The sequence below is a fragment of the Balaenoptera ricei genome, chromosome 19 (assembly GCF_028023285.1).
Source record: "Balaenoptera ricei isolate mBalRic1 chromosome 19, mBalRic1.hap2, whole genome shotgun sequence".
Lineage (NCBI taxonomy): Eukaryota > Metazoa > Chordata > Mammalia > Artiodactyla > Balaenopteridae > Balaenoptera > Balaenoptera ricei.
This window is the reverse complement of record NC_082657.1, coordinates 35,672,040-35,684,838: the sequence shown is the minus strand read 5'-3', so window position 1 is coordinate 35,684,838 and position 12,799 is coordinate 35,672,040. Positions and strand designations below refer to the sequence as shown.

Sequence of the window (12,799 nt, the reverse complement as noted above, 5' to 3'; positions counted from 1 at the left end):
TTTTAAAGCACGACCATACATAAAACAGCTTTGTATCTACCCAGCATCTGGCTATGAATTGTTCAGTGAATGTTTATTTGATGTCAATGTGTCCAGTCACAATTCATTTAAATGATCACGACCATGACACAAGAAGCTGATTATACTTTGCCCAAAACAACACTCCCAGGCCTTTAGCATTCTACTTACAGCATCACTCATGTTAAAAAGTACACAGCACTTTACTTTTCAGATTAGTCTCAAAAATAATACTTAAAAGAAGGATTAAAGTCCAAAAGTAAGCTAAGCATGACATGTGAGCAGGTGAAAGGTACTTAATGCCACTAACTTTAAATCGGGGGAATTTAACTCTGATGGGTTACAACATAAGCCAGTACTGTTTAAATCAGGAAATGGGGGGCAAACACAAGCATAATCTTAGTAAATTAAAACTTTCGTGGCCTTACCTTATCTTCTTCATCAGTACAAACAATTCTTTAATAAAAAGAAGCAAAATATTCAGGTTACTCAAAAATCAGCAACTCAGCTGTTGACCATCCAGAGATGATGGACACGGAGTAAACTGCTAAGATGACAGGAGTCTCCGCCAGGGTCATTCATAGTAAAACTTTATTGAACAGAAAACCCAGCAAAGGTTTTCACCTCTGCAAAGCTCCTCTTGGTTTAAAGTAAAGCACTGCATTTTAAAAAGCAATTATACATAAGTCTTTCCTAGAAAAGTCCTGCTAAAACATGTCTAGCAATTTCATTGATTATATAAAGTAGTACACTTAGTGTAATTTAAACATTCCAACAGGAATCAAATCGTACCAGCAGAACCATTTCTGCATCTATGACATCTATGTACACACACACATGCAGACACACACATCTGGAAAAGTTCCTCAGGCATAAACATGCGACACTAATGCCTTCTACTTACAATGTCTATTAAACTACAACAATATATATTAAAGCTCTTCAGAATAAAGACATGAGAAGCCTTAGGCATTTTTTGTTCATCAATTTGTATCATGGCTTCACGTCTTACTTTCTGCTTCTGCAGAATCACAAAAGCATATCATCCTCTTTGTTGATTCTTTTACTAATTCTGTGCCATCGCCACGTCCAGGTAAGGAAATCTAGCCGGAACCAGATGATCCAGTCCACGCCTGCCAAAGCCTCTAGCAGCCAGACCGCAAACACCATCAGTTTGCTATGGCTGGGGGGCCTTCCGGAAGAAGAGAGGCAAAGAAAGTCTTGAAGACGAGCCAGGCTGTGCTCATGAATGAAGGGCTGGTCTGCTCGTCATCCACTACGTCCCTGTCTGGAGGGAGGCGGTTGGGGTCTGCAATTTCAGGATCAGGGTCTTCCTACAGGTAATAAAATACAAGGAGAAGAGAGGACCGTGAGAAGCACCCAATAATGTCAGGAAAGGGCAGAGTGGCTCCCTGGCCCCTTGCCCCATAAGCCAAGCCAGGCAGGCAGGACCCTGGGGACGACATCCCCGGCTGGACGGAGCTCCTTCTCCAGCCTCCGTAGCACAACTGTGCTGGAACATTCTCATAGTTTTCAATATTCCTGGCAGCAAGTATCAGATCAAATGAAGTACTGTAACTAGATCTTCAACTATTATTAAACTAGTAATTAAGTTAGCCACTTCATTAAATGTGGATATTTTTCTAATTTTGGCAGTGTCCCGAGTTAAAAAAAAAAACTAAAACTGGAAACACAGGATTCTAAAAACAGATTCAAGGGTGACACTTTATATTAAAAAGACTATCCTTTAGGATTATGCATTAAACTGCCTTATAAAAATTCTATTTCTTTTTTTAAATATTTATTTATTTGGCAGTGATGGGTGTTAGTTGCAGCACAAGGGATCTTCGATCTTCGTTGCTGCGTGCGGGATATTTTAGTTGTGGCACGTGGGATCTAGTTCCCTGAGGGGGGATAGAACCCGGGCCCCCTGTACTGGGAGCACAGAGTCTTAGCCACTGGACCACCAGGGAAGTCCCTAAAAATTCTATTTCTGTTATTTTCCAGGAAATTTATTCTGTGAGACAGGCTTATGTTCCTAATCCTTAATTAGAATAACTCTCCATTAGCAGTTTCCATGGTATAACATATCGTTACTGAGAATGAACACTAAAAATAGTGAGTTTAAAAAAAACATTACTTATATATGCCAAAATGCAAATTGCCACATGACAAAAATACCTGATGGATTTTATGACACAATGTTTTAAAAATAGCTAATGCTATAAGAATAAATTTGAAAAAAATCTTGAAATATTGAGCTTAATAAAATGGTACACCACAAGGTATCTAAAGATTAAGGACTCAAGAGCCCGGTGTTTCACACCAAGATCGCTGGGCTCCAGCAGAAACTCCATACCTGGAAGTTATTGTTGGGGTCCTGATTTGCAGCTTCCTGAGGAGGACCATCATTCGGGAAGTTCTGAACTGGCCTCTGTCGGAATGGAAACCACCCGACATGATGCCTTCAAAGGAAGCATATAAAGTCCATCTTAGTGAACATCAGAGTGACATGTACTCAAGAATTTAAGGGTTCTCTCAATGAGATGAGGTCCCCCTTGCTCCCCTCCTCTCATCAGAGCAGAACCTGATTAGAAGCTCGCAGCCAGGCCCATCTGCAGAGACATTCCACCACACCGGCTCCTAGACTTTCTCACTGGCCTGTCAGGTTCTTGACAGGCACTATGGAAACTAGGCTTTATTCATTATCATGTGCCCAGCAACATAAACAGCACCTGACACATAGTATGTGCTCAATAAATACTTCTTCATCTGACCTAAACCTTACATATGAAAACCTGAACAGAGGGGGAAGGGGAAATACACACACAGCTGTGACTATAATATATGTAATAACATACTAATAAGACCTAGATTTGGTCACCTACATATATGATTCTAGAGACTATAGAATTTAAAGAATTAACTAAAAGTTGCATCTGAAAAATCCAATTAAACCCAAGTCTTGAAGCAAATATAACAAAATATAACAATGATTAATATTGGATATAAGTACTTAATGCATTATTCTAAATATTTCTTTTTTAAGATTTTTAAAAACTAAAATAAAAATCCATTTTCCTACGGAGGAAAAATTTCTTCTGTCAGTTTTTGCCACATACAAGGACATATCACTATAGGCCAGGGTTTTTGAACTTTGGTACTGCTGACATACTGGGCTGGATATTTACTGTGGGGCTGCCCTGGGCACCACAGGATGTTTAACAGCTACCAACCAGATGCCAGCAGGACCACCCCCCTCGCTGTGACAGTCAAAAATGTCTCCAAACACCGCCAAATGTCTTGGGGGCGAGGGTAGAGGGCAGATGCAAAACTATCCTGGTTGAGAACCACTGCTCTAAGCCATAGATAAAGCCAAATGCCAGGTCTGTGATGGATCTCTGGCCCTTCAGGACTATGCCACAGCCTTTGCCTGCCCTTTATCCTAGAAGGCAGCTGTAGCCTGATAAAAGATAAATATGTTCTTATTCAACACAAATACAATTTTCCTTTCCATGCCTCAGTATGGCTGTTTTATTGTGGTTCATGAGCCTGGCAGGTAACTTAACTAGAGGAAAAGAAGAGAATGTTGTTCCTGTATTAACAGAGAATTAATTGTGTTTCTGGCAATGTGCAACCAAGCCATCAATTCTTTCCATCGAAAATCCTAGAATGACGTACTACTTAAATACACCTCCTTAAATATTGACTGAGACTGCTCAAAAAAGAGGAAAATCTGTACTTGGTTTGGGTCACCACATAGTGTAATCTGTAGTAAAGGGAAAAAAGGGAAAGCAAAATCATCTGCTTACAGGTACATAACAACGGTGGCCCCCATGACCATGAGGAATCTGCTCAGGGAAGAGTAGAAGTAGAGGATACTAAGAAAGACGGAAAACGTAGCTGCTGAATAGGTCCAATCCAACCAATCTCGATTTATCTCATCATCTTCTTCCACAATAGGGCCACCCTGTGCATTCATCCGCAAGTTCTGATTGGCCCCAGGGTTAACCACCACTTGAGGAGCAGCATTCTGATTGGCGGGCTGGTTTTCAGCTGGAAACTGGTTGTGGATAGGGGCTGGAGCAGGCGCAGAGACCACAGGTATCTCTTGTGCACTTGGCGAGGGGACAAAAGCCCTTGATGCAGCAGTGGCTGCTAAGCTAAAATAAAAATGACAGAGGCAAATACTGTTGAGAGCAAGGCACCATGAAGACTGGTTCTCATAACCTCATTTACGCAGGGATCTTTTACTATTAAGTAGGCATATACAAACTTGATTTTTCTTTAACTTAGTGAAGAACTTCTTTACTAACAGTCATATCTATAAATGCCTTTTCTACTCCTAAGAGAAGCCGCTTAGTAAATTTCATCTGGAATTAAACATCAAGGCCACCATGAAAACATGGTGCAGTAGCAAATTAAAATTTTCATAAAATGTTAAAGATATCACAAATTGAAAAGAAAAAAAAAGGAAATAACATATTCTAAATAAAGCCATCAAACTATGGATCAGTCAGCCAACTACGCGTCAATACACAGATTAGTAGTTACCATTTATCCTCTATCCCACCCACAGAGCAGGACTCTGACACACTCATCCCGCCCTCCCTAACTTTGTGGGTAACATGGATGGGAGTTCCCTCCATTTCTGGGAGCCCTGGCCACACCCAGTGTCGTGAGTAAAGACTCACTACTGCATGTAGTACTGCCGTGCGTATATCTGCTGGAACCAGGAGAGCTGCAGCCACCCATAGGTTGTGTAGCCTGAGAAACCAGGCCCCAGGCCTTGGAACGCCGGCTGGACAGCTTCAGGCCTATGAAAGATTTCAAAAAATGCTCTGTTTGAGTTGGTTTAGTATGAATAAGTGAAAATTAAGTTTAAATTACAATCAGGAATTCAAAACAAAGAGACAGAAGATTGAGCTTTATGACAGTTACATGCAGATTTCTGGGTGATGCACCTGTGTAATACAATCACAGAAAGTACTGACAAAGCCCCCCTCCCATGGTCTGGATCCCATGGGAAAACAAGAGCCCTCTGCCCAGCACTGGGGTCTCATGATGTCATCACCATGATGTACAAACAAGCTGGACCTTTTCAGTCTAAGTGGATCCCCACCCTTATTTTAGACTTGCTGAGTCTCACTGAAGGTCTAAACCCCACTATTCATTCTTTAGGGAGCAGCTCTAAAAAGTCACACCTCTCCCAAAGTCTTTTCTGCAGGAAATACTCCTTTCCTCCCAATACCCATTTCTCCCTCACCCCTAGATCTGAACTATACGGGGAGCAGAGTTATGTGTGGCACCACCCATGCATGCTTACTGACCACTTGTGCCCTGTAAGGCCGCCGGGCTGTTATCTCACGGGATCCCCAACAACCTTGTGGGGAGGGAGCTCTCCACCCTGCCATTTTACAGAGGGGAGCCCGAGTGCAGCTCAGGGAAGACAAAGGATCTGCACGAGGTCACTGAACCTGTAAATAGTAGGGCTGGATTTGAGACCTGTTTGACACCAAACTCATGCTTCTATCATCCAGCGCAGCCTGGGGCAGGCTGTGTGTGGGAGTCATCTCTGGTTTTGTGAGCCCTACACAGTGAACTCCTTTGGCACCACTTCACAAAATTCAAACTAACAGAACTGCAGAAAGATCAGGAGTTGTTATGTGGTCATCTCTGCTGGTCAATTCATATCCTTAAACAAAGTTATATGCACTGGCTGTCCAATAAATATTTGTTGGATGAAATCAAGTTTTATTATGGTAAAATTCATAGTCAGATATGAGCCTCAATTCTCAAATCGTATAGTCAGAAAAAGGGAAGCAGTTTTAAGTGTTTCTATCCAATAATGAATTCAATTATCCACTTTCTATGCTAGGTATGGAACTTAACCAAATTCCATACCCAGAGTATTTCTAAAGTTGTATTCTAATACAAATAGGTCTTGGTACGATACTGTTTTTGATCATTTAAAAAAGATACAGTACATGGAAATGAGAAAATAACAAAGTGCTTTTGTTAGCTCTGATGATGATGACACTGCAGATACGCAAGATAACTGAAAGGTTTTTAGAGTTATATCCTGAACTATGTAGAACTGAACTGACAATGTCTGGGAATTACTTTTAAATACTTCAGGAAAAAATGGGAAGCAGGAATAGATAAAGCAAGTATGGCAAAAATTGATCATTATATGGAGATTCATTATACAGTTCCCTCTACTTCCGTGTATATTTGAAAACCTCCATTAAGAAAAAAAACAACTCTTCATTCCTCAAACACCTGACTTTATCAACAATCAGATATTAAAAACTACTACGAAACGGTGGGCAGGGGACTCAGGGAGTAACAGAGTTTCAACTTGTAGTTAATAAACTGTTTTTTCCCAAAGGATCTTTCATAGTAAGGTGTTCCAAGAGCTGTGAAATCCGAACATCACAGCATTTAGTCGCTTCTGGCTTTTGCGCTAAAGAAAAGCTCTAATTGCTCCTTTTCTCCTAGCACCACCGACATGGTACTTGGCAGAGCATTTCTCAAACAATCCCTTCACCTTTTGTCACCCACTGTTATGACAGACAAAGCACAAAGCCACTCGGCAAAGCAGCTGCACAGTGCTTACAACAGCTGCTTTTCTGCACCAGCACTAATTCCCTATCATGAGATCAGCGCAATGTGAAGTGCACCCACGTAGGAGGAGAAATGCCCAGATTTTCAGGACATGCATCTCCACTTTTTAGATCTTCCTAAAAGGCTATGTATTAAGAAAAGTTAAATACAGAAGAGATCTTTAAAGTGAAGCCCTTATAAAGCAAAATTTTGTCCATTTAAAAATTCTATGACTATATAGTATAAACACAGCTTATTCTTAAGTTGACGCAAATGATGCACATTCATGTTGTACAACCTGCTTCTTTATTACAACACTCACCTCGAGATATTCTCCCATCCAGAGGGAGAAGGGTTCCGAACAACCTCCCTTTGCCTTAAACCGTCACTTGAGGAATCCCCAGGAGACTGACCCTGATTAAGACCAGCGGGCTGCTCTATGGATTCAGCAACCTAGATAAGTGTAACATGAACATGAGAACAAAAGGCCTGATGCAACGGTGTGAAATCAAGCTTCAAGGATTCTTTCTCTGTGAATGGCTTATGTCCCCAACCCTGACCTCTGAACTTGACAAAATCAAACAGATGCAATGTTACATAAAGAATATTCTAAAATTTGTTCAACACAGTATCAATACAGATACTAAAAAAAAATCCGTATTTTTTCCTAGAGTAGCTATGCTGTAGTTTCACTAAAATCTCCCAATGAAGTTATCATTGGTGAGAAAGCTTCCTGTTAATGCTCTATACATCTTTTTTTTTCTATACATCTTATGGTGTTAAATTTACTAAGAAATTAAATTTGACCAATAAGATTTATAAACACAACCCAGCCAGCAACCTAAAGAATTTCTTACACTATACTCAGATGTTTCAGGATGTACAGTTGTAATGCAAATTTAGAGTGTATCACCACATTAGAATATTAATACTGTATTATATTTTTAAAAATAAATTTATTTATTTATTTATTTTTAATTTTGGCTGCATTGGGTCTTTATTGCTGCGTGTGGGCTTTCTCTAGTTGAGGAAAGCAGGGGCTGCTCTTCTTTGCAGTGTGCGGGCTTCTCATTGTCGTGGCTACTCTTGTTGCGGAGCACCGGCTCTAGATGGGAGGGCTTCAGTAGTTGTGGCTCTCGGGTTCTAGAGCACAGGCTCAGTAGTTGTGGCACGGGGGCTTAGTTGCTCCACGGTATGTGGGATCTTCGCGGACCAGGGATTGAACCCGTGTCCCCTGCATTGGCAGGTGGATTCTTAACCACTGTGCCACCAGGAAAGTCCTTTAATACCGTATATTTGAACTAACACTGTGAAATGAAAAATGAGGGATTTTGACCATCTAACATAAGCAAGTCTTTAGAGATCACTTGATAAAGACTGAGGCCTTTTCCTATCCAAACAAATAATCACAATGAAAATTTCCAAAGTAAACATAGTCATGTTTTACTCTTTATAAAAATCAGGGACTTCCCTGGTGGCGCAGTGGTTGGGAGTCCGCCTGCCAATGCAGGGGACACGGGTTCGAGCCCTGGTCCGAGAGGATCCCGCATGCCGCGGAGCGGCTGGGCCCACATGCCACAACTACTGAGCCTGCGCTCTGGAGCCTGCGCGCCACAACTACTGAGGCCTGCGCACCACAACGAAGAGTAGCCTCCGCTCACTGCAGCTGGAGAGCGCCCGCGCACAGCAATGAAGACCCAACGCAGCCAAAAATAATGAATAATAAATAAAATAAATTAATTTTAAAAAAAAATCAATGGTTCCTTAGAAGAAATTTATTATGTGCTAAATTCATGACTGCCTTGCTAGTTCGGTGATCTGGATACACAGCCACTATAGATCAAATCAAATCCCAGAAAAGTGTGTACTGCAGAACTCCACTTTTCCACTACAACACTAATGGAAGTCTACTACTATTATAGTAAACTCTCACTTGTATTGGTAAGTTTCTTATTCCTGATTCTCACTGGGGAAGAGACAAAATATTATATGATAAAAAGACTTAAGAGTTTTATCCAACTTCCTTTATTTCGACCTTGAGAGTCTGAATGACACGAATTGTTATCATCATGAAAAAGCAGACATACCTTTGTGCTGGCTTCTGGCATTCTGGAAGGACTCTTCACACTGCACACCAGATGCAAAACATGCCGGTTTTCCTGCTGAAAGTAATAAGGAGGTACTTTAGGACCTGAATTCAACCTTATTAGTGCTCAAAAACATTCAAAAGTTAATATATTTAGTGATACCTTTGGAAGCAAGTCCCTGAGACACTGGTGATCCAACAACAGCTTCCCAGAATAAATTAACCTCTGGTCCTCTGGACGCTTATGGAAAGAAAGAGCAGCACAGGTCAGCACTTAGCCCCCTCAAGTTCCCAAACATAGAAGAAACTGTTTTATACAAATAATTTAAACGTGTGTGTTTTTCCCAGCATCACAGGAAAACATTTTTCCGAAGGCCCCATATACAAAACTTTTACTTAGGAAGTACTTAACTTTAAACTGATCTCTAACATGCAAACAAATTTAGGATGGCAAACTACCTCCAGTCCACAAAACCTATGGCAAGCTACCTGACTTCTTAACTCCCAGGGAAATTGCTTTCTGCCACAAAAAGCACAAATATGGGGCTCCTACAGCAACGAACTTCAAAACTCAAAGTTTGGTCTCAGAGAAAACTCAAAGTCAGCCTTCCCTAAAACCACCTAGCACTGTCCCAAGATAACATGAAGCAATTCTAAACTTAAGCCCTCAAAGAGACTTTTCCCAACATACAAATGCAGCTAAAGAGGAGATGGTGTGTGGTAAAATTCCACACCACAACCCTATGAGATATTTAGTATGCCTATTGTAAGGGGGAAAATCTAAAATTCACTTGTCCAAGGTCACCTGCTGCTAAAGAGTCAAGATTCCACTCTACTCCATTCCAGTGATTTTAAAACCACAGTCGTGCCACACACTTTTATACAAATCTCACTTTTAAAATCCATTTTTAATTCCCTTAAAAACTGGACTTAAGGGACTTCCCTGGTGGTACAGTGGTTCAGAATCCGCCTGCCAATGCAGGGGACACGGGTTCGAGCCCTGGTCCGGGAAGATCCCACATGCCGCGGAGCAGCTAAGCCTGTGCGCCACAACTACTGAAGCCCGTGTGCCTAGAGCCCGTGCTCCGCAACAAGAGAAGCCACCACAATGAGAAGCCCGCGCACCGCAACGAAGAGTAGGCCCCGCTCGCCGCAACTAGAGAAAGCCTGCGCACAGCAACAAAGACCCAACGCAGCCAAACATAAATAAATAAAATTTAAAACTGGACTTAAATAATGGCTTCAAGTGATATATACCAAAGTCAGTACACCGGAGCTCACCATCAACTTCTCAATCTACTCTTGCCAAAATAACCAATTATGCAAAATTTGGAATAAAGCTGCTCCTACCAAGTAGCCCAAGATTCTAAAGCAAGCTGTTTAAAACAAACAAAAAAATAACTGTACCTATTTATCTGCATAAATCAGGATTTTTGTTTTTTGGACACTGGGCAACTATAACAAACTGCAGAAATATATTGGATGCTGTGTTCATCATTGTTCTCACTGATTGAACTTCATATGTAAATGCTATAAACCTGGACTTGTAAATGTTACTGTATAGGTGAGGTCCTGCATTATGTTAAAGAGTTTCACACTAGAAAAAGTTTGAAAACCACGGGTGCCCGTGATTTGAGGCCTGTTAAAGGCCTGAACTGACACTCTGCGTCTTTATCCAGAAGGCCGATTTAAAAAAATATATATTAAGCAAACAACTATTATAAAGTAAGGCTTCTCACATTAGAAAGCAAATGACGAATGTGCTCCAGCCAAAATTTTTAAACACAAATATACAGACCTGAGAGACCTTTTATTTACAACTTTGGGTCCTCGGACTTAATAGGAGTGATGTTCCTCACCCAAGGAAGCCCTAAAGGGAAGCCCTCCTCCAAAACACCGCCTTTTACCAAATGACGCAACTAGAGGCTACACCTGCTTCGCCAATTTGTGTACCTAATAGCCATTCTCGCAGCAGCACTGCCACCTGTTTCTTGGGAGCAGCTATGGTGAAATTGCAAATAGTGCCAAGGCGAATGCTAGAGGAATGGGAGCTTATTAAATAAATAAGCACATTTCAAAAGAACGACTCAGGAGGGAAACTCACTTCCACGTTCTTGACAATATGGAACAAAAACAACCTGACCCATATCATAAGCTACACCCTGACACGTTGCAACACTTCAGATAAGAAAGAACAATTTCACAATCTTGTCCTGCCCTGATGCCCTCTCCTGTTTGATGGAGAATTACAGTTGTGGGCAGTAAAGAACACTGTTGACACTTACATAATATTAGAGCAGAAAGTAAATACAGGAAGGTCCAGCTCATAGCCTCCGTCACGTGCTGGGGAGGGAGGGTGGCCCTAAGGGTGATGCTGACAGATGTGTCAACCAAAACAAAGCGAGGAAGTCTCTGCCAATTGAGGGACCAGAGTCTTAAAACCCAGACTCCAGGAGATTCCTTCCACCTATTTTCCTTCTAAATCACTTTTTACTGGAAAGCGCACCGGGCTCCTCCCTGGGACTAAGCACAGGCTGTGGAGTCCAGCTCACAGGGAGGGGACTAGGGCAGAAGGCGGACTGGGAGGGGAAGCGCCACGTCCTGTTCCCGGGTGTGGGGCCTTAAGCACACGCTGCCCGGGCGCTCACCGTGCTTCTCCAGCCACTGGCCGGGCTTGGCCCCTGCCCTCACCTCTCTGCAATGAGAGGCTACATTCAGAAAACTCGTTTCGCAGCACTTCTGTGTCCTTATTCCTGCCCATCGGATGCAATCCTAACGAGGAACACCTAGTCAGTCACTCCGCCGTTTTGGGGAAATTGACGCTTGGAGGGTGAAATGACTCACTCAAGGTCAAACTGCTGTTTCAGCGGCTTGGCTAAGGCTGGAAGCCAGATCTAGGGGGCTGGGAAGGGGTCTGAAGAGGTATGGCAGGAGTGCGACAGCCGTTAGAGTTTGGGGACCTAGGACGCGAGGTGACAGGGGAAGGCGGCCCGTCAGGAAGGCGGGACGATGGCGGCCTAGAACGAGGAAGTGACAGCCACTGGACCACGTCAGAGGGCGCCTACGGCGGCAGGGCAGAAAGGGGGAGACCACAGGCCTGGGAGAGGGGACCTGGGGAGCACCAGCCGTCAGGGGAAGGCCGGCGAAGCGAGAAGTTACAGGAAAAGGGGAGGAGGACGTGGCATCCCAAGGGCGACGCGAGGAGGGCTGCGAGGATGACAGCCGGGGTTAGGGGAGTGCTGGCAGCTGGAGCCGGGGGCTCCTCTCACCGGGCGCTCGGGGTAGACGCGGCTCAGATGGGCCTTGAGGCGGCTCACGCTCCAGCTGCGGTCGCCGCTCAGCTCCAAGTCGCGGTGGCGCTGGTTGGGGCTCTTCACCAGGAGCGTGACGGGCTCGGGCTCCATGTCGACGGCGCTGTGGGCTCGGCGGCGCTCCCAGACGCCAGGCAGGAAGTGTCGCTGCCACCCCCAACCCCCACAAAAACGCTCCGCCTCTCTGGATCGCGCGCGCCCGTCTCGGGCACCTTTTATAGGCAACCCGCGCCCGGACTCTGCGGACAGAACCCTCTGTGGCTGCCACCCATTGGCTGGGGTGGAGAGCACTGCCCCAACGTGGCCCAATCGGCGCCCGGCTCCGTGGGCGGAAGGGCGGGCGGAGCACGTGGGCGCAGGCTGATGCAACCCGCCGCCGCGGCGTCACCGTCAGTCGCGGCTGCGGCCCGGGTGCCTGGTTTCGGTGGCCGTGCTGGGGTTCGCGCGGCCCACGCGGGGCCCCTCGGCCCTGAGACACTGGCTTGCTCCCTGGCTCGGGTTGCTCACGGCACTTTAGGGAGGGCCGACCCTGCCGACTCTCCGGTTTGGCAGCCTCTGCAAATTGTTTCCTCACAAAGCAGCAGCTCCGCCCTTTTGACACCAGCCCCATTTCCCCTTTTCCTTCCCCGGGTGGCCCGGGACGTCAGGCCCTCCAGGGGAGGTCTCCCCACCCCCACCCCGGCCTCAGCTCAAAGAACTGCTGGGGGAGCCCCGTTTGCGAGCCCACATGGAAGGGCGCCCCCGATGCGCCTTAGAAGGGCCAGGAAGAAGGGAGATT

At 44.4% G+C, this 12,799-nt stretch overlaps 1 protein-coding gene across 1 annotated transcript; it reads right to left on the bottom strand.

The window, feature by feature from the left end:
* Positions 1–587: 587 nt before the first annotated feature.
* HERPUD1 (homocysteine inducible ER protein with ubiquitin like domain 1) lies at positions 588–12,222 on the bottom strand. Its single transcript, XM_059903668.1, has 8 exons — positions 11,980–12,222; positions 8,874–8,951; positions 8,712–8,786; positions 6,947–7,077; positions 4,713–4,835; positions 3,831–4,181; positions 2,378–2,483; positions 588–1,352 (listed from the first exon to the last, which is right to left on the bottom strand). The coding sequence occupies exons 1-8, from the start codon at positions 12,112–12,114 to the stop codon at positions 1,188–1,190; spliced, it is 1,164 nt and encodes a 387-aa protein (XP_059759651.1). The 5' UTR covers positions 12,115–12,222; the 3' UTR covers positions 588–1,187.
* Positions 12,223–12,799: the final 577 nt, after the last annotated feature.

What these genes read in the sequence shown, in the direction of transcription:
- HERPUD1 (XM_059903668.1), bottom strand. Translation starts at nt 12,114, where the DNA reads ATGGAGCCCGAGCCCGTCACGCTCCTGGTGAAGAGCCCCAACCAGCGC. An exon ending in TGCCAGAAGCCAGCACAAAG is followed by an intron (nt 7,078 to 8,711) that starts GTATGTCTGCTT and finishes ACACTTATCTAG; the next exon opens with GTTGCTGAATCCATAGAGCA. An exon ending in GGATGGGAGAATATCTCGAG is followed by an intron (nt 4,836 to 6,946) that starts GTGAGTGTTGTA and finishes AATCTTTCATAG; the next exon opens with GCCTGAAGCTGTCCAGCCGG.